Source organism: Hemicordylus capensis, chromosome 2 (genome assembly GCF_027244095.1).
Source record: "Hemicordylus capensis ecotype Gifberg chromosome 2, rHemCap1.1.pri, whole genome shotgun sequence".
NCBI lineage: Eukaryota > Metazoa > Chordata > Lepidosauria > Squamata > Cordylidae > Hemicordylus > Hemicordylus capensis.
Window position 1 is genome coordinate 278193890 of NC_069658.1, and position 26528 is coordinate 278220417.

The 26528-nt window shown below is 42.7% G+C and overlaps 1 protein-coding gene across 4 annotated transcripts in view; it reads left to right on the top strand.

The window, feature by feature from the left end:
* The window catches only part of TAFA1 (TAFA chemokine like family member 1), a 570865-nt gene that overhangs the window by 461275 nt on the left and 83062 nt on the right, over window positions 1-26528 (top strand). For 3 of the 4 annotated variants that reach the window (XM_053294680.1, XM_053294679.1, XM_053294677.1), the window contains exon 3: window positions 23520-23660. In XM_053294680.1, coding sequence (XP_053150655.1) covers window positions 23520-23660 — 141 coding nt within the window. The remainder of the gene's footprint in view (window positions 1-23519; window positions 23661-26528) is intronic. The other variant, XM_053294678.1, reaches the window with a different exon arrangement.

Here is a 26528-nt window from a genome sequence, read left to right on the forward strand (position 1 = left end):
TATGAATGGAAAACGCTACTAAGCCTGTGCATGATTGCAACAGTCATGATCGGGTCATGGTCTGCTCTCATCTAACCTCCAAAATGTTGGTTCAGGACCTTTTGGACACTTTTCATATTTGGAGTCAAAATCAGAGTTGGGACCACCAAGGTCAGGATTGGGGTCAAACAAAACATTTAAAAAGATTTAAAAGTAACCGGGCTTGCGACACTCTATTCTAACTGTGCAGGCATGCCGGAGTTTCTTCGCAGTTCTCAAGAGCCACTGGACCAAACAGTCAGGCTCAGCAGCCACTTCTGCTCTGCCAGCCGACACCAGCAGCAGCAGCAGCACCACCACCACCACCACCACCACGGGGATTGGGGAGACATGCTCAGCTCACCCCACACACACCCCACATCCCGGTCACGCATGTGGCGGCTTACATTCTTGAAGTGTTCGGCGCTGCGGTTCAGCACTGCAGGGCAGGGTGGGGTGGTGGCAGGAGACCCCCCTTAACTTTTTAATTTTAACTCATGGCGGGGTGGGGCCTCCAAAGCCCTTCAAGACCAGGCACCAAAATTATCTAGGTGTGCCCCTGAACCAAACTATTCTCCGGGGAGGGAGGGAAGGATGCCTCACAAACACTGACTGGAGAGAACTCTGTTGGCTCTCTGGCTCTGCCCACTCAAACCCTCAACCAATTAAATAACCCCACCAGCCTCATGCGTTATCAAGGACTGGTTGGGGCAAAATCACTGCACCCAGCAGATACTGGGTGGGCAGTGTCATTCCCCTTTGTTTCCAAATGGAACAAATTTTCAGTATTTTCTGGCAAAGTAATCAATTTTCTTGAGATATTTGATTTTTCTGGTATTCTTGGTCACTGGGTGAGGTCTGGAATCTTCCTGTGAAAATGACATGTTTTTTAGGGATGTGAATGAATTGTTTAGTAGTAGTAGCAGTAGTAGTAGTAGTAGTACCTAAATCAAATCACCCCAGATTTGTTTTGGTTCTGAATCTCTCTCTCTCTCTCTCTTTCACACACACACACACACACACACACACACACACACACACACACACACACACACGAATCACCCCAGATTCGATTTGTACCCAAATTTTCCAAATCTGAATCCAAATTGATTCAGAGCAAAAAGAAAAGAAAGGGGGGGGGGGTTTCTGGGGGCAAAAGAGTGGGGTGGGTGGTAGTTCCCAATGGGTGGAAGCTACTACCCAAATTTCAAAGAAATTGGGCAAAGATGCACCAACTTCAAAAATTCTTTAAAAATCACCCCTTTGCCCAATTTCTTTGAAATTTGGGTGGTGGCTTCCACCCATTGGGTACTACCACCCAACCCACTTTGGCCACAAAACGGAGGTCCAAATCTCCAAATTTTGGGGGTCTGAATCTGGGGTGATTTGTTTCATACCCAAATCTGGGCAATTGAGGACAGGGGTGATTTCTTTTGTCTACAAATCACCCAAATCAGCCAGATTCGGGTACAAATCATTTTGTACTTGAGTCATTTCACACATCCCTAGTGTTTTTATCTTTCGTGGTTTGGTCTGAGAGTTCATGTCAGTCAATGAGTGAGGCTCAAGCAGCTTTACATAAATAGATATGGAATATCATAAATATAAATATAATAATGCTAGAAATATATATTAATTCATAAATGAGTCCATTCACTCAAATCTATTTAAATGTAAAAATCAACACTATCCTCTACTAAGTATAAATATAAACTAAAAGCACTACATATACAATAAACTAATATATGTATGTATTTGTTTATTTTGGCCCAAGGCCAGCATATATAAACTAATATAAACTAAAAGCACTACAAATTCAGTTAGATACTGAACTAGAATGAGCCCATGGTATGACTCTGCATAAGGCAACGTGCCCTTTTCATTCAGTTCACGTTCTTAGACCTCAGTGGAATGCATCACCCCATGAGGAAGAGGCACCAGTTCATCTACTGTAGCAGGTGTGTCTTCCTCCCATCGTTTTTGAGCCCACTGAGGACCCTGTGCCAAGTGATCAGGCAATGGACACTAAGCCTCCTTTACAGCCTTTTATGAGAAGGTTCTAATCTTCACTCACTGCATATTCATATGTACCACATCCACATCGGAGAGGAGAGCTGGTCTCCTGGTAGCAAGCATGACTTGTCCCCTTAGCTAAGCAGGGTCTGCCCTGGTTGCATATGAATTGGAGACTAGAAGTGTAAGCAATGTAAGATATTCCCCATATGGGATGGAACTGCTCCTCTTTACTCAGACAATCAATATCTTTCCATTTGTATGCAAATGTCAATCTTGCTGCTGCTGTCAAATACATAAAAAGGATCCAGTATTTCCTAGGCAGTGAGCTATTATCGATGCCTAGTAATATTGTTTCTGGGCTCTTAGGGAAAGTCATTTTAAACACTTTCTTAAGCTCATTGTATATTAAATCCCAATAACCTTTAGACTTATTACAAGTCCACCATAAATGTATATAGGAACCCTCCTCTTTTTTACACTTCCAACAATTGTTTGACATGTTCTTGTACATTAAAGCCAACTTCTTAGGAGTTAGATGCCATCTGTACATCATCTTAAGATTATTTTCCTTTAAATAAGAACAGACAGTATATTTCATGTCTTCTATCCATAGTTTTCCCCATTTCTATATTATAACCAAAATCCTGAGCCCATTTAATCATTGAAGTTTTCACTACTTCCATTCTTGTATCTTCCAATAATAACAGATCATACATCCTAGAAACTAGTTTGTCTTCCTTGTCACACAACGGTTGTTCACATTCTGACTTTGATTGATTCAGACCCTTTTTGCAATCTTGCTTGAATAAGGCGTTAATCTGATGATACTGAAACCAAGAAATATTCCAATCCTTACCTATCATAAAATAGACATGCATGCCAACCAGATTTATATCGAATCCTTCCAAATTTAACAATCTTGGATTTTTTAATGTAATCCATTCTTTCATCCATCTTAGTCATATTGCTTCAAGATATAACTTAAAATTCAGTAACGCAAACCCTCCTCTTTTAAAAAAAAGTTTTAAAAATTTATTCTTGTTTTTTTGCCCTGCCAAATAAAGTTCTTTACATCTTTATGCCACTGATCAAAAAATGACATTGTATTTATTATTGGTATTGCCTGGAAGAAATATAGCATTTTAGGAAGAACGTTCATTTTGATAACAGAAATTCTTCCACTTAACGATAAATTCAATCTATTCCATCTACATAAGTCTGTCTTTATTTCCTTCCAGATTTTAATATAATTATTTTGAAACAACAAGGCATTATTTGTTGTAAGCGTAACTCCTAGGTATTTTACCTTTCCCCCCACATTGAAACTAGATCTCAAGACAAATTTTTCAACATCTTCTTTGTTCATATTTTTAATTAATACTTTTGTCTTATCCTTATTTATATAGAACCCTGCCAAATTCCCATATGATTCTAATATTTCCAATAATGTATCGATTGACTCTAAGGGATCTTGTAAAAACAACACTATATCGCCTGCAAAAGCTCTTAATTTGTATCTTTGTGTCATTGTATACATTCCTTGTATTTTGGTCTCTTCCCTTATCATCCTGCACATAATTTACAAGACCAATATAAATAGTAATGGAGACAGGGGACAACCTTGTCTAGTACCCTTTTGAATACTAAAATAATCTGTAAATTCTCCATTAACCTTAATGTTTGCTTTTTGTTCAGAATATATAGACCCAAATGCCCTTATATAATTAGCTCCAAACTCTACAATTTCCAGGGTTTTCAACATAATTTGCCAGGAGATGTTATTGAAAGCCTTCTCTGCATCAAAAAATAACATAGCCAGTTGTTTATCATTATGCTTCTCATAATATTCTAATACATTCAAAACAGTTTGCACATTGTCCTTTATTTGCCTTTTTGGTAGAAATCCAGCCTCGTCTCCGAAGTTTTGACCCTGCATAATAAGTACCTCCATCTTATCTGGATTCAATCTCAGTTTGTTATCCCTCATCCAGCCCATTACTGCCTCCAGGCAGGCATTTAGGAAGGTTATGCCTTCTCCTGATGATGTTGTCATGAAATAGATTTGAGTGTCATCTGCATATTGATAACACCCTGCACCAAATCCCCTGATGATCTCTCGCAGCAGTTTCATGTAGATGTTAAACAACATCAGAGACAATACGGAGCCCTAAGAGACACCATACGAAGGTTCGGATTTTGAAGAACAACTGTCTCCAAGAGACATCATCTGGAATCTGCCCGAGGGGTAGAAGCGGAACCACTGCAAAGTCGTGCCTCCCACCCCCAATCCCCTCAGAAGTTCCAGAAGGATACTATGGTCACTAGTATTGAGAGCCACTGAGAGATCCAAAAGGACCAACAGAGTCACACTCCCTCTGTCAATTCCCAATTGGAGATCATCCATCAGGCTGACCAAGGCAGTCTCCATCCCATAGCCTGTCCGAAAACTAGTTTGAAATGGGTCTAGATAGTCAGTTTCCTCCAAGACCGCCTGGAGCTGGGAGGCCACCACCCTCTCAATCACCTTGCCCAACCAGGGGAAGTTGGAGACAGGCCTGTAGCTACTAAACTCAGAGGGGTTCAAGACAGGCTTCTTCAGAAGTGGTCTAATGACTGCCTCCTTAAGACAAGGAGACATCCTGCCCTCCCTCAGAGAAGCATTTATAATCTCTACCAGGCCCTCTACCACAGCCTCCCTGCCAGATAGTATAAGCCATGTTGGGCAAAGATCAAGAGGGCAGGTGGTAGGCCACACCATTCCAAGCAACTTGTCCACATCCTCAGGAGTCACAAGCTGAAACTGATCCAGGATCATCACATAAGAGGAGCTGCTGGACACACCAGACTCTGGCATCAGACTCTGTAAGAATTGTGGAGTTTGAATCCAAATTGGCCCTAATATGAGAGATTTTGTCCACAAAGAACTTATTAAAAACATCACAGTGAGTAATTGTTGGTTCTAAATACTGATTCAAGGGGGAAGAGGTGCACATTAGCCCCTTCACGACCCTGAACGACTCTGCCGGATGTGAACTTGTGGGCACAATACGGGAGGAAAAGTATAGCCTCTTTGCCACACCTATCTCCTGAGCATAGATCTTCAAATGCTCTCTATGTAATAATCTGCTCTTTATGTAATAATAATAATAATACCTTCTACCCAAGTCTGAGTTAAGCTACAGTTACAGGGTTTCTCCTTCTCCTTCTCCTTCTCCTTCTTCTCCTTCTCCTTCTCCGAGTGTCTATGTGCAACCAATTTAAGCTAAGACATAGGTGCTATTCTTCCTGCTAATAGCATTAGGCTGAATAATTTTTCATGTGATAAAATTTATTGAAGCAAATGAGAGTGAGGGTTATAACTGTATCGATGAGCCTCCAAAAGAAAGTGATTGTATCTGCAAAACAACCAAAGATACTTCCACTGGCTGCTGGTTTCCTCTTGCATTCTAACTCTCACACATATGCATTCATTATGACCGACCTGCCCTAGGAAGGTCCATTAAGTAGAACTCTTTTCAAGCACAGATGGTCCTGAATAGCTTAATGGCTGCCTGGTGGCCAGAATAAGTGAATTCTTGATGGCCTTAGACTTCTGATCATGCAGCCAAGGAAAGGAAAAGAAAGGAAAACTTGTTTATCATTTTGATAAACAACCTCTCTCATTGCTGCAGGAGACTCTATGTAACTAAGCAGAGTCAAATACTATTAAATTGCCATCACTGTCACAAAAGGAACGCATACGTTTTTCTACCTGAGTTATAGTTAAAGACTTCCACAGTGTGTCACCCAAATCAGGGCTTTTAAAAAAGTTTGTTTACTGTCAAGTTTTGGCTCTGTTATTATACTCGGATGTTATAATCCTGAAGTGCAAAATATGCTTTCATTATTACCTCTCAACCGGAGACATTAAAAATGGATCTGGCTAAGAAATGGCTTTTGGCTTCTGCTAGGCATGCGCTCCGCACCTTCAGCTGATTAGATATTTTATATCACAGCTGCACACAGAAGGCTCTCATTTAGTGCGAAAATATTTCACTCTGTGGTGGGGCGTTATAATAGAGACATAATTGTGCTCAATTTCAGGTGTTCTGTCTTTGCCTCCAATTAAGAGGAAATCATTGTTAGGAAATGGTCCTTCCTTTGGTGTCAGACTCATGAGTGTAAACCTCTTAATTTCCAGGTTTGAACATTTGGAGCACATACAGTCGGAAGAAGGATAAATGCATACTGGAATGAGTCCAAAAAAGAGAAATTCAAGCCATCAAATGAAGAGGAAACCTATTTTGTTGGATGGAATTGCAAGAGCTGAGCCTATTTGTACTAGCACAGGGGTTCCCAACAGGGTTTTCTTGTACCCCAGAGGTACTGGAAAGGCTCCCAGGGGGTATTCAGAGCCCTCCTGCCTCTTTTGCTACAGCCGCACAATTTGTTCCACATCTGAGGACCACCAGCTCGAAGCCAGTGCATCCACAATGATGTGTCCACTGCAGAAAAGGAGGGAGGAGGGCAAAGAACCTCCTCCTTTGCTCCCGATTGGCTGAATATGTGCAGAAGCTCTCTCTTCAATCTGAATGACAGGCTTCAGAAAATTAGCACGGAGTGCTTCCATTAAAATTAATGGGGAAAGTAAACTGTAGCCTGTATTCCTAATTATGTCATTTAATTTTATGTTTTTAATGTATATATGTGTACACACACACACTCTTAAAAGTTACAGTTATGAGATGGGCTACTCCAGTCACTGGCTTACCTCCAGATTAAGTTACTCATAAGCAGTCTTACTGAATGTTATGAGACAAGTTGTTGGATTAATTTCAATGGGAATACTCATGAGTAAGAAGACTGGTTGTAAGCCAGTGACTGGAATAGCCCATCTCATAACTGAAACATTTAAATTTGTGTGTGTACACACAAACTATTACTACTACTATAACTGCTACAACTATGACCTGAGCTGAAGGTTTGCCACAGAAAGGGTGCACATTAAAAAAAGGTTGGGAATCCCTGTAGTAGCAGAAAGAAAGCTGAGGGGACTATTATTGTACGTATGCTAATTTCCAATAGGGATTGCTTAATGCAGCAAAAAAGGCAGAGAACCTTACTTTTTCAAAGAAATAATGGTCATCATCCAGACTGCATCTAGATTCTGTGATCAGAGAGTTGGTCTAGAACAGGGTTTCTTAACCTTGTGCCCCCAGATGTTGTTGGACTGCAACTCCCAACATCCCCAGACATGGCCTTTGTGGCTGAGGGTGATGGGAGTTGTAGTCCAACAAAATCTGGGGGCTCAAGGTTAAGAAACTCTGATCTAGAAGACTGTCAAGTTTCCCTCCAACTGTATGATTCTATGTTTTCATTGGAATAATGGGCAGCATCCTTGCACAAGCAGGGTATGCACCCGCTGGCAGGGGCAGGGGAAGGCTGCGTGGAACTTACCTTCCCCCCAGATTATCCTCCATCAGCAGTGGGAACAGATCGCTTGGAGCAGCATGGACCTCCAGAGGCCAGGACCATGCTTCCCAGCCTCTGGATATCCCACAATACACCACATGATGAGAGTGGTGCATTCGGGGAATCCTCCAGGAACTGGATGCTCTAGGTGCCCAACTCTGTGCATGCTCGAGTGGCATGCAGCTCGAGCATCCATACAACCCCAGCACCGAGCATCCATACAACCCCAGTGCACTCGCACTCTTAATTAACAGTGTTCTCTCTAACAGGGATTCCCAGATGTTGTTCACTACAACTCCCAGCATCCCCAGGTGAAATGGCCTTTGGCTGGGGATGCTGGGAGTTGTAATGCACAACATCTGGGAATTCCTGTTATAGGGAACATTGGCCCTTAATCCAGGCTAAAGGCTAGGATTGGAAGCAGGGTTAAGCGAGCAGACAGCACTGAGATTGGCCCCAATCCCAGCACTTCACACGAGCAGCCTAGCCCAGGCTGCGCTGTCTTAGCCTGAGTTAGGCTGTTCATGTGAATAGCCTTAGGGTGTGTGTGTGTGTGTGTGTGTGTGTGTGTGTGTGTGTGTGTAATATTTACTGATCCCCTGTGTCTGCAGCCTCTGGTGTCTGCTAAAAATATGTCTCCAAAAGTTCTTCAGGGACATATTTTTAGAAGGGCTGCAAAGGGAGGGGGGATCAATCACCCCTCCCTTCCATGTGTGAGTGAAGCATTCCTCTTGTGCAAGTCTTACTCTGCAGGCTGCCCAGTATTGCCAGTTCTAAATTTATTACCGGGAGGATCCAACAGCACTCTTGTACATGCCTTCATATAGTCATACATATTATTTCTCTTGCATAACTGTGCATGTAGTTGCATTCATTTATGCATGTCAGAAACAGATGCCGAGGACAAGCCAAGAATGGGCATCACCTTCTTGCCCTACTTAAAAGGTTCTTGAAGACATCAACAGGCCAGTGTTGGACCTTTGCTCTGGTCCGTCTTCAGCTCTCATGTTCTCGTGTTTTGTTTTGATTGTTTGTTTAGCAGGTTTAAATACCACCTCAAACTCATGTCTCTGGGTGGTTTACAATAAAATAACACAAATTAAAACAAACATTAAAACATTTAAACTATTTAAAACATGGTAGATTCTATAAATCTATTTAAAAACCTAGATGAATAAATGCAGCTTAACAGCCCTTTAAACACCTGTCAGAGATGGGGAGGGTTTTATTTCTGCAGGGAGTGCATTGCAAAGCCTCGGGGCAGTAGCTACAGATGGATCTCTCTGGATGATCTCAGTAGGTAGTGGGGCTCATAATGGATAAGGTATTCTCTTAAATACTCTGGGCCTAAGCTGTTCAGGGCTTTATAGGTCATAACCAGCATTTTGTATTTTGCCCAGAAATATATTGGTAGCCAGTGTAGTTCTTTTAATATATGTGTGATGTGTTCGCTTTGAGATGACACAGAGACCAACCTGGCTGCTGCATTTTGCACCAACTGCAGTTTCCAGACTATGTACAAAGGCAGCCTCACACAGAGCACATTGCAGTAGTTAAGTCTGGAGGTTACCAGCATAAGCACTACTATTGTGAGGTCATTTATCTTAAGAAATGGATGCAGCTGGCATTTCAGCCAAAGATGATAGAAACCACTTCTGCCCACTGCCTCAACCTGAGACACCAGAGAGAGGTTTGGATCCAGAAGCATCCCCAGACTGCATACCTATTACTTCTGGGGGAATGCAACCCCACCCAGGACAAATCAAAGTTCGCAGATCAAAGTTGTATCCTGAGTTCCTACCCCACACAATAAGTACTGTACCTCTGTTTTATTTGGATTCAGTCTCAGTCTGTTATCCCTCACCCGGTCCATTTCTGCTTCCAGGCAGACATTTAGGGAGATGACGTTGACATGCAGAAATAGTTCTAGGTATCATCAACATACTGATAACACCCTTCCCCAATCTCTTGAAGATCTCTCCCAGCAGTTTCATGTAGATGTTAAAAAGCATTGGAGACAGTATGGAGCCTTGTGGGACTCCAGACAGAAGTTCTAATTCTGAAGAAAAGGAGTCTCCAAGCAACATCATCTGGAATCTGCTCAAGAGGTAGGAGCAGAACCATGGCAAAGAAGTGCTTCCCACCCCCAACTACCTCAGACAATCCAGAAAGATACCAATTCTATCAATTCAATGGTATCAAAAGCCACCAAGAGATCCAGAAGGACCAATCAAGTCACACTCCCTCCATGCATTTCCAGTTGGAGATAATTCATCAGACTAACCAAGGCAGTCTCTACCCCATAGACTGCCCGAGAACCAGTTTGAAATGGGTCTGGATAGTCAGTTTCATTCAAACCTGCCTGGAGCTGAGGCCACCACCAATGTTCACTTTTCATTCCTAAATAACAACTGGTTGCTTGGTGTATAAGCAGACAGATCATTACAGAGAATGACAGGGAGGGAGCATTCCTTGTTTCCTGGTCTGCTTTCAGTTCCAGCAGGAAACCCCACATTAAACTAGGTGCTCCCATACTCTCTTAGAACCCATAATAAACTTGATCAATTCCACCAAGGCCAAATAAAAAGCCATGTGGGAGACAAACCACTTAAAGGCATAAGGAAAGTGTTGAGGAATTGAAGGAAACGTGGACTTACCCTTGGTTGTTTTGGTTTTTCTTGCACCTTCTACATCTCTCTCTTGGGATGTGTGATGGCTATACTTCAAGGCAAAGCACAACTAATGAAATAAAAATGGCAGATGTCTCCTCAGTAATATTGACTTATGCCCTTGAGTGTTTTGCACAGAGAACATTTTATTAGGACTTTTGCATAATCTTTAGCGTTTTATGCTGAGTAATTGCCTCAGAATAGCTACCATCTGTGCCCACATTAAGCAGGATGTAAGCTATCGTTACCTCCTGGCAGACTTACCTCTCATGAATTTTCTCATCCCACAGCTTGAATGCAGCAGCTACTCCTAGGTACACCAACCCAGGGGTGCAATGTCATGAGTATCCAAGCTCCTGTTAAAGTTATTACACGTTTCAACTTCAGATGAATCTCTAGTGAGGACCAATCTATTGTTTCTTTCCCCCAAAGTCAATGGAAAGTCTCTAACTTACAAACACAGCCAGAAGCCGTACTGGCTCAGCAGACCATAAAATGTTAAAAGGCGCCTTCCCTGTCTTTTGTGACAATGATTTAAACTTTGGGTATGGTTACAACCTATGAGGTCAATAATGCACATTTTTATACAAGTCCCTAAATATGCATTTATGACAGAGACAATAATAGCTCTTTGAAGCTGTTACAGAGTTGAGTCAATAATCCATTTTTTAAAAGTCTATAAACTTGAATGTACATTTATAAAACCTTTATGTTGCCCCTTCATCCGTGTCAGTGCTCCTGTTCTTTTACAAGCGGTTTTGTATGCCGTCACTGTTAAATCAACTAATATGTTTGTATTAAGACCAGAGGCATTTGAAAGGAAATTAAATAATTGTATTTAAGCAACATTGGTTATAAACCATACACACTGGCATGCTCATTCTGAATTCAGCATGGAAACCCTGGCGGATTGCCTCCTTTTCCATACACATACCCTGTGTTTGTGTGTCACTTAGGTAGTGACCACAGCTACTTATGTTAATGGTGTAACTTATGTTATTCATTAGGACTAAACAAGTTTAAATGGAAGCTATGGTTATGTCACGAGCTCACTCGACAGAAGACACTGGCCAGAAATATATGGCACAAAAGCCAGTAGCTCAAGTTTCAGTTTTACTGCTAAATAGTCAGGTTTAACAGTCTCACCAGGAATACAGAAGTGAGGAGTGAGAAGCCCAAATTCCAATGTCACAATCTCTCCGACAAAAGCTCCAGGTTGCTTTGACGTGTTGTTTCCAGCAGTTTGTTCAAGGCACAAGCTGCCCGATTTATAGTCAGCAGCCACGTGCACTTAATCAACACGCCACCCCCACCTGCTGCCATAGATTCAATCCGGCTTTTGTCTTCTCTCCAGCCGACTACTCCTTTGTAATTCCCTCACCTGCTGCTGACATTTTTCCCGTCTGCGATCTCAAGGAGATAGTGGCCATGCAAACTCTGGCTTAGATCCTGACCCTTCTCTCCAAAGATCACTCCTCCTGCGCCAAACACTCACCCTGGCCTGTCTCGATTACACTACCGGCCAGCTCCTCCTCAGGCGCCTTCCCCCTTTCTTGTAAGTCGCCTGCCTCTCACTCCTCTCCAATGTCCTCAGGTGAGGGCATGACAGGTTACACGTTTGCACAGGCACTCTCTGGGGATTGTTTTTTACTCCATGATATTCCACACTAAGCAGAAGGGAGCAAGTGAAAACAGGATGAGGCTGTTCACATGAGCAGCCCTACCCAGGCGTGGGCAACCCTACCGTGTGAAGTGTTGGGACTGAGACCAATCCCGGCACTGACTCCCTAGGTAGCCTGGGAATTTTCCCCGGGCTTATACCTGGGTTAAAGGGCATGAGTATTCCCTTTTACCCAGATCCCTTGTAATGTGACTGTATACACAGAGCTATACAGTCTAGAGTGCATGTTTCATGTGGGAATCCCTTGATGCACCACACTTGTTGTGCAGTGCATTGTAGGATAGCTGGAGGCCAGGTTACCTCATCTTCTTCCAATCCAGCTTCTCTCAGTATATGTTCAGCATATAAATTGAATAAATAAGGAGAAAGTATACAGCCTTATCTTACTCGTTTGCTGATCTGGAACCAGTCTGTTTCACCATGTTCCATCCCGACTGTGGCTTCCTGTCTTTTGTATAGGTTTCTCATGAGAACAATGAGACATTCTGGGAAGCCCATTTTTCTAAGGCTATTCCATAACTTGATATGATCAATGCAATCAAAGGCTTTTCTTAATCAATAAAGTACATATTGATTTCTTTTTGGTATTTGGCTTTCTCAATTGTCCAGTATGCATTAGCAATAATGTTTCTTATTACTCGGCCTTTTCTGAAACCATCTTGAACATTCAGCATTTCCCTTTCTACATAGGGCTCTAATCTGCATTGGATGATCCTGAGCATTATTTTGCTAGCATGTGAAATTTAGGGTATTGTGGTGCGATGGTATGCACAATTAATTAAGTCTCCTTTCTTTGGTATGGGTATGTAGACTGACCTCTTCCAATCTGTTGGCCACTGTGTTCTCCAAATTTGTTGGCATAGTTTAGTTAGAGCCTTGACTGATTCTTCTTCTGTTGCCTGCCATATTTCTGTAACGATTCCATCAATTACTGTAACCTTCTGACTTGGTAATGACTAGAGTGCTGATCTAACTTTTTCCTGTACTAGAGGTTCTTGCAAGTCTTGCAAGTCAAATCTTCTAGAGCAGGGATTCTCAATGTTGGGTCCCCAGATGTTCTTGGACTTCAACTCCCATAATCCCCAGCCCCAGTGGCCTTTGGTTGGGGATTATGGGAGTTGAAGTCCAAGAACATCTGAGGACCCAACGTTGAGAATCCCTGTTCTAGAGTATCTTGGATTTGATGTCCATGATGTACAGATTTTCAGTATACTCCTTCCATCTCTGATTGATCTTCTCTGAATCAGTTACTATCTGTCCTTTGGCATCCCTTAACATACCAATTCAAGGTTGGAACCTCCCTCTGAGTTCAGAGATCTTTTGGAAAACTTGCCTTGTTTTTCCGTGTCTATTTCCATCCTTGAGGTCTTTACAGATGTCCTTGTAGTACTGCTCCCTGTCCTTAAAACCGCTGTTGTAAACATGTTGTTAAAAGCCATTGTACATTCCACGTATAATGCAAGGAATTGCCATGCAGATACTTTGTTTACACACCCAAATGCCCTAAGTAGTTTTTGTAGCTGCTTTCCTCACAGAAACAAATCTTATCTAGATTAGCTAAGAGTTTATTCAGCAACAACTCCATTTTTCCTTCTCCTTCCCTTCCCTTTTTCTCTCTGACTCCACCTCCCATAGTCTCTACAGGATCTGCGGCGACACACACGAGCAACCAAATGAGAGGTTAAGGGAGCACTTCGTCCATTAACCTCATTTAAGGGAGAAGGAATTAGGCGGGCCAGCCGCCTTGGGAGCATCGGGCTTGCCTGCTAGCCCAGCGGTTCCCACGATCCCTGGAAGCTCCCTTAGCTCTAAGCTCCCTTAGCCCGCTTTCCAGTGATCGTGGGAATAGCCTCACTGGATAGAATACAACGGTAGTTTTCAAGGATGTGGCCTTTTATTTCTGCATAACAAAGACGGTATTACCCAATGCTGAAAGTGGTCTTAGTGGCTTTAGTGATGCTGCCATGCAGTAACTGTTTTCAGAACAATGTCCATTCTTGAGGCACTGTAGCTCTGTGTTCAGTATTCAAAGTATATGTCCATATTTGAACTTGTGATTCATTTGCCAGCCTTGCCCTGGTAGCCTTGTCTTGTGGTGCAGTAATTGACATGGGGACCACGGATTGCAGCAGATATACTCATAATGTAAGAGGAGCCTTGCTGAATCAGATGATGGTTTATCAAGTCCAGCATCCTGTGAGCCACTATTCACAGCCAGATGCTTCCAGAAAAGTCACAAACAGAACATAAAGGGAATCACCTTTTCCTGTTTTTGCTCCCCAGTCACTAATATTCAGAAGCATACTGCCTCTAAACCTGGAGACTCTATCTAGCCATCATGGCTAATACTTCGTTACGCCCGACCTCTATGAATTTGTGTAATCTTCTTTAAAAACTGTATAAGCTCTTGGCCACCACAGCCCATTATCACTCATAGCCATTTTCAGGCCAGCCTCAAGAGACCTGCATTTTGGATTGCCCTATACAGGTTCATCTCTTGTTTTAATGGACCTGAGTTAAGTTTGTATTAAGGTTCATTGAGATTTGATATGTGTTATTCTGGCACTGGATAGCAGGTTGTTTTCCTTAGCTCTTTGTTCTCTCTTGGTTCATTAGAAACGGTTCACAAGGATGCCTACGAAGTATGAATGTGAGATAGCACTTCGCTTCAATGTTTAAGAACATTTGGCCATCCGGGAAAAGGGTCATTGGAGAATGATCTTGCTTGTTACAAACATTGTAAATTTCCTAACAGGAGAAGGGGGAGAGAAATTGGGTTATAAAAATGTTTGACTGGAAGCCTAGAGAAGTTTTTTCACCTCAGGGTTTCTGTGATCTTATGAGGGGAGTGTTTGGGAGAATTGATTGTATTTTAATAACTCTGTAAAGAGAGCTTCCCTTTTTCATCTATTTGGAAAGAAGATATTTTTCTAAATAGTAAATCTCCTTCCTAGAGCCTCTTAATTTTTCTATCATTGCAGTCGTTCTGATCAGATTGGTTGGCAACTCCTTGGATATGGTTTGGACCAGGGAAACCTAGCCACGCCAAAAGCTTACAGCAATCTTAAATTCGAATCTTCAGCAGCTGGCCGCCAAAGGACTAAAGTGATCATCTCAGAGCAGTGAATTCCATCAATCAATTATACATTGTTTTAAGAAACATTTTCCTATTGTATATACTCCTGGAGGTTAATCGGTAGAGAGTATGGCCTTTTTAACAGGAGTAGAAAATTATTCCATGGAATTCAATGTTCTGGTCATTAAACATCCTTTAAAAATTGAGTATTTTCAGATTCTGGGAATAATATAACCACTAATAAAGACAATCAAAATGGGATGCTTCCTTCCATAACTGCTCTTAAAAGACGTTATCATTGCTCTTTTTAAATAGCACATCTGAGCCACTGCACTAGTATTCAACATACCAAACAGTTTAAAAGTAAGATAATAGGCTGGTTCAGATCATACACCTGCTGGCTCTCTCAAAGGCATGTATGCCCCCCACATCTTTTGGTGCAGCATCCTGTTGTTACCTAATCGCTGTACTTGAAAGTAAAATTCCATCTGCTGGTGAGGAGCAGTTAGGACCCATCAGCACCATGTTTCCCATGTGATTAGGCAGTGGCAGAATGGCCTGCTAGATGAGAAGAGATCCTCCCCACTCATTTAAGATGTCTGAATGCCATATTGTCTGAAGCAGCCAATTATGTTGCATTTTAGAATGACTGGACACTTGGAGCAAGCTTTTGAGACCTATCTATTTGGGCTGGTTTTTAGGGGTCAGAATGAAGTTAGAAAACAAATGCAAGGAAATATTTCATCATTTGATTACATTGTATTCTGTTTTGTAGGGTCTTTTGTTGGGTTGTAGGGGTGTCGGCGTTTTTTTAGCTTCTTTTACTTACAGTGATTATTTGGCCATCCATAGTTATCATTACAGAGCTTAAATACTGGGACATACCTGTGCTTTTTTGTTTTTGTGGAAGTGCACATCTGCTACTGTTGCAGCTGTTCACACATTACACACACAGACACACACACACAAAAACATCTCTATATGCATTAGCATTAATTTTAAAAGTCAACACTGGACCCTTCAAAAATATAGGATACAGATCATGTGTACATGTGGGTACACATGTTGAACATAGCATGTAAATAATTGTGCACACATACAGATAAAAAGTTATGTGTACACTGTTCATAGATTGTAAGCATGTTGAAGCATGTTTACATTTATATCCCACTCTTACTCCAAGGAGCCCAGAGCCATGTACATGCTTATGCTTATCCCCACAACAAACCCTGTGAGGTAGGCTGGGCTGAGAGATAATGATTGGCCCAGAATTACCCTGTGAGTTTCATAACTGAATGGAGATTTGAATTTGGGTCTCCCTTGGTCCTAGTCCAGCACTCTAACTGCTACACTATGCTGGCTCTCCAGTAGTTGTGATGGGATTAACATTGGGCTATTGATGTACATGTCCATTGCATTTTTTTCATTGTCCATTTGCTATTTTGCTTCCTACTTCATGATGTTTGGCATTGTACCTACATGCTTCAAATACACATGGCAGTTCCCAGTGTTCGCCAGTTATGTGTCTGAGATCCTGAGGCTATGCACACAATCCGTGTTTAGAGCCTAACCGGGTTTAGCCCTCTCTCCCTGAAGATGAGCAGAGAGCTCACCCTGGGCAGCCGGATCAGCTGCCCACATGATTACCAACTCTGTCACAGAGCCAGTAGGGGCAACAGGAATCGGGGGCCACCTGGCCCCCAGAAGTCCCCGAACACCCCGTGCAAGTGCATGAGGCATTCTGGGGAGACCCCCAAGGCTGGAAGGCTTGCTGTAACCTCCCAGTTAGGGTCTCTTCATGAGTCGTTATACTGCGGAGCCGTGCCACAGCATCTTATGATCGGGAAAACTGGGTTAGGAGAGTGCTTGCTCCACTAAAGTCGTTTAATGGGAGGGGGATTAATGAGGTTAGCTGCCAGGAGCCACGCAGCTCCTGTTGCAGTACACTACTGCAGGAAAGCAGGCTGGGCTCCCTTAGCCCACTTTCCCGCGGTCATGAAAACAGCTTCCCTGTTTGCTTATTCCTGAGTTATTCCTCATCTTCTGTCTTCTACCCTACAAGTCTTAGGGGATACGGGTGGGGAAAGTAACACACAAAAGGGATTTAGGAGACTTCTGACTGCAGATAAGGTTCTGAGCCTAAAAGGTTCAGAAGCAAATAAAAAGGAATGCAAAATAATGCTATTTATCATCTCACTGGTTCTATGGTGGGATGAGTGTGCCTTTTGTTAAAATTTTCAGCAAAGGTCTAAGTCCAAAACCCTGGAGATAGGATTCTTTCGTGTTCCCTTCCTGTTATGAGAGAAGTGAATGGCGTGCTAGGGCAAAACGATAATGGCCTTTTGTCTTGCTCTCTGCATTTTTGCCTCAGAAAAGAGCTGTGTCAGGGACAAGTAAATATTTTTCTGCATCATACAGGAAACAGCTCTTCTTGATGAGGGGGATTAAATATTAACCAAGGGGTCCATCTTGCCTTCAGCTTGCAAGCTCATCAATACCAAGCCCCATGAGTGCATGACCTAAGGTCTTTTGCCTTAACAGACATTAACCAGCTTTGATTGACTCATCCCTGAAAGCTGAAGGTTTGAATATTTAAAATTACAAAAAGCTTTCCCACACATCCAGGGGTCACTCTTAACTGGGAGTCTCAGTGCATGACATTGAAACAGCTGAAATGGCTTGAAGGTTTTTGCAGAACAAAGGCTAGTTTGTCAACAGAATATTGCACCAACATGGAGACTAGGTGAGACGGGTAGCACTAAGGAGATACCAAGTTATCATTGGACCTTCCAACAGATACAGATCTTCTGAAGAGCTGAAGTCCATGCTCTATAGCTCCTCAGCCTCCAGGTCTTGGCCACCCACCAGTCAGCTGATGGTGGTTTTTATTTATTTATTTTTCAAAAATTATATATATACCACATATACAACTCTCTAGGTGGTTTACAAAACTGAGAGTGTAGAGCCAGCCCTGTGGTAGTGAGCATGAACTGCCCTCTTTGCTAAGCAGGGTTTACTTTGCTTTGCATGTTGATGGGTAGCTACATGTGAGTGCTGCCCGCTGTAAGATAGTCTCCTTAGGGGATGGGGCCACAGCTCAGTGGTAAGCATCTGCTTTGCACGCAGAAAATACCAGGTTCAGTCCCCAAGGCTATTCCCATGATCACTGGAAAGCAAGCTAAGGGAGCGTAGCCTGCTTTCCAGGGATCATGGGAACCACCAGACTTGCGGGTGAGCCGGGTGTCTCCAAGGCAGCAAGCCCACCTAAAACACCCTCCCCTTAAACGAGGTTAACGGAGCAGACGCTAGCCATCATGTTGGCCACTGTTTCTTGAAGTGTAAACTTCCTTGTACAATCTTGTAGATTTTAAGAGTTGTGTAGTTAAAGAAAGTGTAGCTTTTCAAAACCCCGCAGCACTGTAAGGAATACCTGCTGAGATTCTTTCTTTTACACAATTGGTAAAAACCCAGGAGCTGTAATTTGGCCATTCCAGTGCTAGGTGCATCATATTTCATCCTCTTCTGGAAATGTCCTTTCCTTCGGAACATAGGAAGCTGCCATATACTGAGTCAGACCATAGGTCCATCTAGCTCAGTATTGTCCTTAAGACCAGCAAGTAATTGTTTCAGTAGGGAGTGTGTTCCAAAGCACAGGGTCAGCTGTAGAGAAGATCTCAAACCTGAGCTGCTGTCAGGTTGAACAAAAGGTAAAGTAGAGTTGAGAGGGGCGGGGGGAGGGACGTTTGCCAACACTATTAGAATCAAGAAACTGATGGCTCTCCTCTTGGCCTCTGTAGACAATACTGGCTAATGTGTTGTGAAAGGCAACACCAGTGTTTCAGACTCACTGGACCTGCTGCACATGTGGAAGACAGCTCTGGTGGTATCAGGCAAGCACACATGTGTATAACTGCTTAAAGCAGCATGCAGGCACTTGCATAGTGCTATTTCAATTGTAGCTGGGACTGCCTTTCACATGCACATCAGCCTCAGCAACATGTCAGCCAGTGTCTTTTAATTCTGCTGTCCTTCAGAACTGGCACTATAATATTGTGCACAGGGCGAATGAAAATGTTTTAAGTCGTTACTGGATCACATCTGATTATTACTATGATTTTCTTGGCTCAGAGTCACTGTTCTAAACTGTCATGAAATACTAAAAATTAACAAATTGCCCAGGCCCATAGGGAGGCCAGAGGTGACCCGTGTTCACCCGCCGCTGCAGTCCCCCTGCCCCACCCCCTGCACCTGATGTTAGATGCAGGGGGTGGGGTTTTTCTCAGAAATGGGGCTGCACCACATTTCCGTGCAAATTCCCAGCCAGTGCCACGTTCCAAGCGTGGCCGGAAGCGACTCTCCCTGCTTTAAAAGGCAGGGAGACACGTTCCCAGCCAAGCTGGAAAGCCGGCACTCAGCTAAGTGGCTCAAAATGGAGCTGCGTTCTGAAGAAAAAAATATGTAACTTGTCCCTACAATTAGGCTCTGTACTGGAGGAATGGAAAGTAGCCCATGTGACTCCAATATTCAAAAAGGGATCTGGGGGGGGATCCGGGAAATTACAGGCCAATCAGCTTAACTTCAGTGCTGGGTAAATTGATGGAAAGCATACTTAAGGACAATATTGTTGAACATATAGAAGCAAAGGCCTAGCTGAAGGAGAACCAGCATGGCTTCTACAAGGGCAAGTCTTGCCTCACTAACGTTTTGGAGTTCTTTGAGAGTGACAACAGGCATGTGGATGAAGGTGATCCAGTTGACATAGTATACTTGGACCTCCAAAAAGCTTTTGACAAAGTTCACCACCAAAGGCACTTGAGTAAACTTAGCAGTCATGGGATAAAGGGACAGGTCCATATGTGTATTGGTTGAAGGACAGGAAACAGAGAGTGGGAATAAATGGACAGTTTTCATAATGGAGTTAGTAGGAAGTGGGGTACCCCAGGGATGAGGACTGGGACCAGTGCTCTTTAGCTTGTTCATAAATGAGCTAGATTTTGGGGGTAAGCAGCAAAGTGGCCAAATTTGCAGATGACACTAAACTATTTATGGTAGTGAAATCCAAAACAGATTGTGGAAGCTGTAAAAATATATCTCCAAACTGGGGGAGTGGGCGACAAAATGGCAAATGTGGTTCAATGTAAGCAAGTGTAAAGTGATGCATATTGGGGCAACCTCCCCCCGCCACCGAATTCACACATATGCAGATGGGATCTGAGTAGGAGAGAAATCTTGGGGTCATGGTGGACAGCTCATTGAAAGTGTCGACTAGGTGCGTGGCAACTGTGAAAAAAGGCTAGTTCCATGCTAGCGAGCATTATGAAGGGGATTGAAAATAAAAATGCTAATATTATAATGCCCTCATACAAATCTATGGTGCGGCCATATCTGGAGTACTGCGTACCATTCTGTTCACCACATCTAAAAAAGGACATTGTAGAGCTGGAAAAGGTGCAGAAGAGTGCAACCAAGATGATCAGGAGCCTAGAGCACCTTTCTTATGAGGCAAGGCTACAACACCTGGGGCTATTTAGTTTAGAAAAAAGACGACTACGGGGAGACATGATAGAGGTCTATAAAATCATGCATGGTGTGGAGAAAGTGGGTAGAGAGAAATTCTTCTCCCTCTCCCATAACGCTAGAATCAGGGGTCACCCCATGAAACTGAAGGCTGGGAAATTTAGGACTGACAAGGGAAAGTACTTTTCCACCCAGCACATACTTAATCTATGGAATTATTTGCCATGGGATGTGGTGATGGCCACCAGTTGGATGGCTTTAAAAGGGACTTAGACAAATTCATGGTGGAAAGGTCTGTCAATGGCTGCTAGTCTGGTGGCCATCTGCAGCCTCAGATGCTTCTCAATACCAGTTGCAGGGGAGCAACAGCAGGAGAGAGGGCATGCACATACCTCTTGCCTGTGGGCTCCCCAGAGACATCTGGTGGGCCACTGTGTGGAATAGGATGTTTGACTAGATGGGCCTTGGGCCTGATCCAGCAGAGCTGTTCATATTTTCTTATGAATCTTCACTAGGACATGAATACTGCTACAACCCTGTTGTCATAATTACCCTGTTGTTATAATTACATGGAATTCTAAGCCATTCTAAAATCCTAAAACTGGGCACATAATGGGTATTCACATGTGTAGCCCAACTCAGGCTAGGGCAGCCCAGCCGGAGTTAGGCTGCGCATGTGAAGTGCTGAGATCAAAGTCACTCTCAGCACTGCACCTGCACCAAATCCCACTTACAAACCTGGCATTTAGCTAAGCAAATCTGTGTTCATTTAACCTCGGCCGGTGGTTGTCTGGGCAGTCTGGGTGGTCACTGCTGGGTTAAATGGCTTCCTGCCAGCCCACCACCATTTTGAGCAGTGAGCTGGTGGGGGCGGGGGGGAAGAGTGGCCGTGCCAAACGCAGTGGCTGCCCTAATGCTTGGGCTCTGGGACACGGGAGGGAGGAAGTCTTCCCACTCGTGCATCTCACTCCTCTGCATCACTGCTTGTGTGTGACGGAGTGGAGGACAGTGGCTGCTCATCTGCAGGAGAAGGCCGTTGAGCTCCTGCCTTCTCTGCAGCCCTCACCAGCAGGGCCGTGTGAAAGACCACATAATCTTTTCAGGGTTCCATGGCACACCTCATATATGTAGAGTGGCTGAGCAGTAATAGAATATGATGTTGGTGACAAGATATAGCATCCATTGTGTGCCAATCTGTCTAGTGTATCCAGCAGAATATGCAATAGGCATAGGATTTCCTTTTGGAACCTAAAATAATAAATTCATTTTGACTGCAAAACTAAGTGGCTTTGTGTATATATGTCATGCTCTCTTACACGCTGTAGATAAAATGATGGCTGCAAATTAATGATGTGGGCAAATACTTGCAAGGGAGCATATTTGGACTTCTAATCACCTAGCAATTATACACTTAATACAATCTGAACTTAGGTCTCAAGAAATGTATGGGCAGTGCACTGACCCAGCGACATGCCTAATCTTCCCATTCTTCATGTACTAGTGTGTGGGACTAAAAACTTGTTATGTGTGCAAAGTAAAGATTTCATAGAAATATGCTGTGCCTTTGGCTTGTAGGATCAGTGGTAGCCATGAGAACAACATAGTTGAAATGAAGGGGAACTGCAGGTTTTCTGGGAAGCCAAGTGGTCAGTTGCAGAAGTATAAATCACTACATGTGCTGCTGCATTTTCTCTCTCTTTCTTTAACTCTTTCTTTCTTTCTTTATTTCTTTCTAATCTTGTGTTGGTCCTTCATGAGATTTATGTATTTATTGTTAGATTTTTATACTGCCTTGCATTAAAACAACTTCAAAGTGGTTTACAAAACATTTAAAACAATATCAAACTATAAAATTTACACAATGAAAATATTAAATTGGAATATAAAAATAAAAATCTAATTAAAAGTTTTTTAAAAACATACACAATGATACCATTAAAAAGCCTGTTTTCCCGGGCTTTTAACGGAAAGTTTAAATTTTAATGTGGGTTTTTATCTACTGTGATTTTTATCTGTTTGTATGAATTTTAAATGTCTTTATATTATGTTTTAATTTGTACACCGCCTAGAGATTTCTATACTAGGCGATATAGAAATACAATAAATAAAAATAATAAATACATAAAATACAGAGCAGCTGCAGTAGCAAAAACAAAACTCATATAAAAGCCTTGGTAAAAGGCAAGATTTCACTTGCTTTCTAAAAACTGTGAGAGAGACTGAGGAGTGGATGCCCTCCGGCAGAGCATTCCAACGTCTGGGGGACAATAACTAAGAAGGCCCTGTCCTGTGTGCATGACAGCCTAGCTTCCCTCATTGTCGGCACACAAAGCAGATCAACCTCTGATTACTTTGTTAAGTGGGCAGGTGGTCCGTCACATATCCAGGGCTCAAAGATGCTGAGGATAAGTTCCCATCTAACACAGGGCTGGCACCAGCAGGGAAGATGAATTTCAACAACCTCCACTCCCCCCTGGAAGCCCTCTGTGTTTGCTACAAGACCCTCGGGGACATATTTTCAGTGACACAGAGGGCATCCAGGGGAAGGGGAGGTTGTTGAAATCCTACCTCCACCTCCACGAGTGTTGATAGTTAGTTGATTGCATTTGCAGCACCACAGTTCATTAGTCATTAGTTCATTTGTGCATCTGCACAAAGCATCACGGTTCATTAGTCAGGACATCAGCCATGAAGGTAAACCACATTAATGAGGTATTAAAATCACTAGATAGATAGATAGATAGATAGATAGATAGATAGATAGATAGATAGATAGATAGATATTTTTGGGTTTTTTGAGCTGTGCTTTGCTGCTGATTTATCAAGACCTCTAGCATATACAATGAATGAAATCTAAGGAAGTAGAAAAGCCCTAGATTTAATTCTGACCATAGTGACTATAAGAAAATCCCACATTTTGCCAATTCACTCTCTTAGATATAGAGTTTTAGATGAACACATATCATAAGACTGGGTGCGAGCAGAGACAAATAGCAATTCTTGACTTCACCCAAGTAACATTCTTGGGTGTGTTTGCTATCCAGAGCAATTATTCCTAATCAGAATGTCAATATTCTCTCTTTGTTGCCAGAAGGAGGAACGTGTGAAGTTATAGCAGCACACAGATGTTGTAATAAGAATCGGATTGAAGAGAGATCGCAAACAGTAAAATGCTCCTGTCTACCTGGGAAAGTGGCTGGGACAACGCGGAACAGACCATCTTGTGTTGACGGCAAGTAGCTCTCAGCATACGTCTTGTGGATACATGCAAACATTTCCCATACAGCCTCATTTATTCAAATGGCTTGAGACACATGTAAAGTTTTTGGGAAACCAGAAGCTTAGATAAACATATTAACAGAGCTGCCATCCCATATGACTATCAACATGATTTAAATGTATTATAAGCCATCATATTGAACAATGAGGCGTTCTGGATGAATAAGGAAAAGGTTGTGAAAAATGTTAAACCATCAAGCTGCAACCTCAAGTAGCTGGTAGTCAGTTGGTAGTCAATGGGATAAGTATGGTTAGGATCAGACCTTTACACCTAATATAAATACAATAGCCGACATGATATTCAATGTACTATTGCCGATAGGATCCCTATTGATGAAGATTCATAGGCAGCCCTGATGCAGCTGAGAATGAGCAGTTGCATAAGCAGTGCTTCTGCAGTTATTCCTGTTCACCACAATGGGAATAACCATGATAGCACTACTGGTGCAACCACTCATTTGCAAGAACCTTGGGGCTGCTTACAAGTCTGCAGAAGCCCCAACAGAGATCATACTGGCAATGGTATGCTGCATGACATGTCAGCCATTGTTATGAATCTTTACTATAGTGTATTGTCCTTATAATGTGGAAGGATAGCACACTGTGGAGAACATCCATACTAGCATTGTCAGACATTCTGACTAAATTTATTAGAGGAAGTCCTATTGGAATTTAGTCCTTTGGAGTAACTCCTTAGTACAATCAGCCACTGGCTGACATCCAGTGGAGCATTACGTATCCATTATGCTGCACCCTTCTAAGGCAGCATCAGGGCTGCACAAAATAGGCAGTTGTTGAAGTAGTGCTTCCAGAGGCACTTGGGGCTAAGGGGAAACCTGTGGAAGTACCACTTGAACAATCAACTGTTTTGCGTAGCCCTGATGCTGCCTTTGTTGGACAAGTAGCCCAGCAGCATAGTATTATGAATACATAATGGATGTCAGCCACTGCATTTTTATTGAATGCAAAGGCCTGTGGCTATACAGTCACAGGCCTTTGTAGAGAGAATAAACATGACTTTACTAATAACACCATGAGTATTAATACCAGTTGTTGAATGCTGCAAGTAGAGATCACACACATTCATAATCTGGTGGTTTTCAAAATTTGCCACTTTGTTCATTGCAGTTTTATTTCTTTAAAAGCACAGTGCACAAGCTATTGGTTTATTTTGTTGATGATGTTTGTTAGCTGCCTAAAGCATCTCTTAAGAAAGGAAAGGAAGGATATTCATGTTTTTAAAAAATACATTTCTGGCTGTTCTTCTGAAAATAAATAGTAATACAACAGGAGGAAAGGTGTTGTATATATCAAAGGGAGGGTGTTTTATATATCACTCCCTGTAGTGGAAAGTGGAGATGAAGAAGTTATGAGTGAATTAAGTTCATTATATAACACAGATAACTAATTCATTATTTGGAAGGCTGTTTTATTTATTTGTTTATTATAATGATTAATATTCTGCTGAATTGGAAGGGAAAAACCCAAAGCACCATGCAGGAAAAAATGTACAAAAATCATTTAAAAAGAACAAAACAGTTTTTGTGTGTGAACTGATCTCTGGCAGTTCCTTGCAGACATAGGCACAGAATGAATAGATTTTCTGTGTAAGCCAGGGCTTCCAACGGTGCTTCAAGGTCAGACATAGAACAATAGCTGCTTGGGGTGGTGTGGCCTACCACTTCTTCTCTGGATCCTTGCCCGACTTGGCTGCTTCTATCTAGCAGGGAAATTGTTGAAGATGGCCTAGTTAATATTGATAACTCATAGCTAAGGGAGCGTATTATGCCTCCTTGTTTGAAGGAGGCAACGATTTGACCACTTCTTAAGAAGCCTTCAGTAGATCCCTCAGTGATGGATAGTTATAGGCCAGTCTCCAATCTCCCATGGTTGGGCAAGGTGATTGAGAGAGTGGTGGCTAACCAGCTCCAGGCAGTTTTGGAGGAAACTGATTATCTAGACCCATTTCAAACTGGCTTTAGAGCAGGCTGTGGGGCTGAGTCTGCCTTGGTTGGACTGATGGATGACCTTTACCAGGGAATCGACAGAGGGAGTGTGACTCTGTTGGTTCATTTGGATTTCTCAGCGGCATTTGATACCATCGACCATGGTATCCTTCTGGAATGCCTGGGGGGATTGGGAATAGGAGGCACTGCTTTGGAGTGGCTTTGCTCCTATCTCACAGGCAAATTTCAGATTGTGGAGCTTGCTGACAGTTCCTCTTCAAAATGAGAGCTATTATATGGAGTCCTTCGGGTTCCATTCTGTCGCCAATGCTTTTTAACATCTACATGAAACCGCTGGGAGAGGTCATCAGGAGATTTGGTGCAGGGTGTTGTCAGTATGTTGATGAAATCCAAATCTATTTCTCCTGATCATCATCATCATCATCATCATCATCATCAGGAAATGGCATTCACTCCCTAAATAAACAGGCAGTAATGGGCTGGAATGAGGGATAACAAATTGAAGCTCAACCCAAGCAAGACGGAGGTGCTCATTGTGGGGGATCAGTATTTGAGGGATGAGTTAGATCTTCCTGTGCTGGGTGGGATTACACTCCCCCAGAAAGAACAGGTACGCAGCTTGGAACGACTCTTGGATTCAGGCCTCACCCTGGTATCTCAGGTGGAGGCTATGGCCAGGAGTGCTTTCTATCAACTTCGGTTGATTTGACAGCTGTGTTCGTTCCTTGAAGAGAACGATCTCAAAACAGTGGTGTATCAGCTGGTAACCTCCAGGCTCAACTACTGCAATATGCTCTACATGAAGCTGCCTTTGAACGTAGTTCGGAAACTTCAGTTAGTTCAAAATGGGGCAG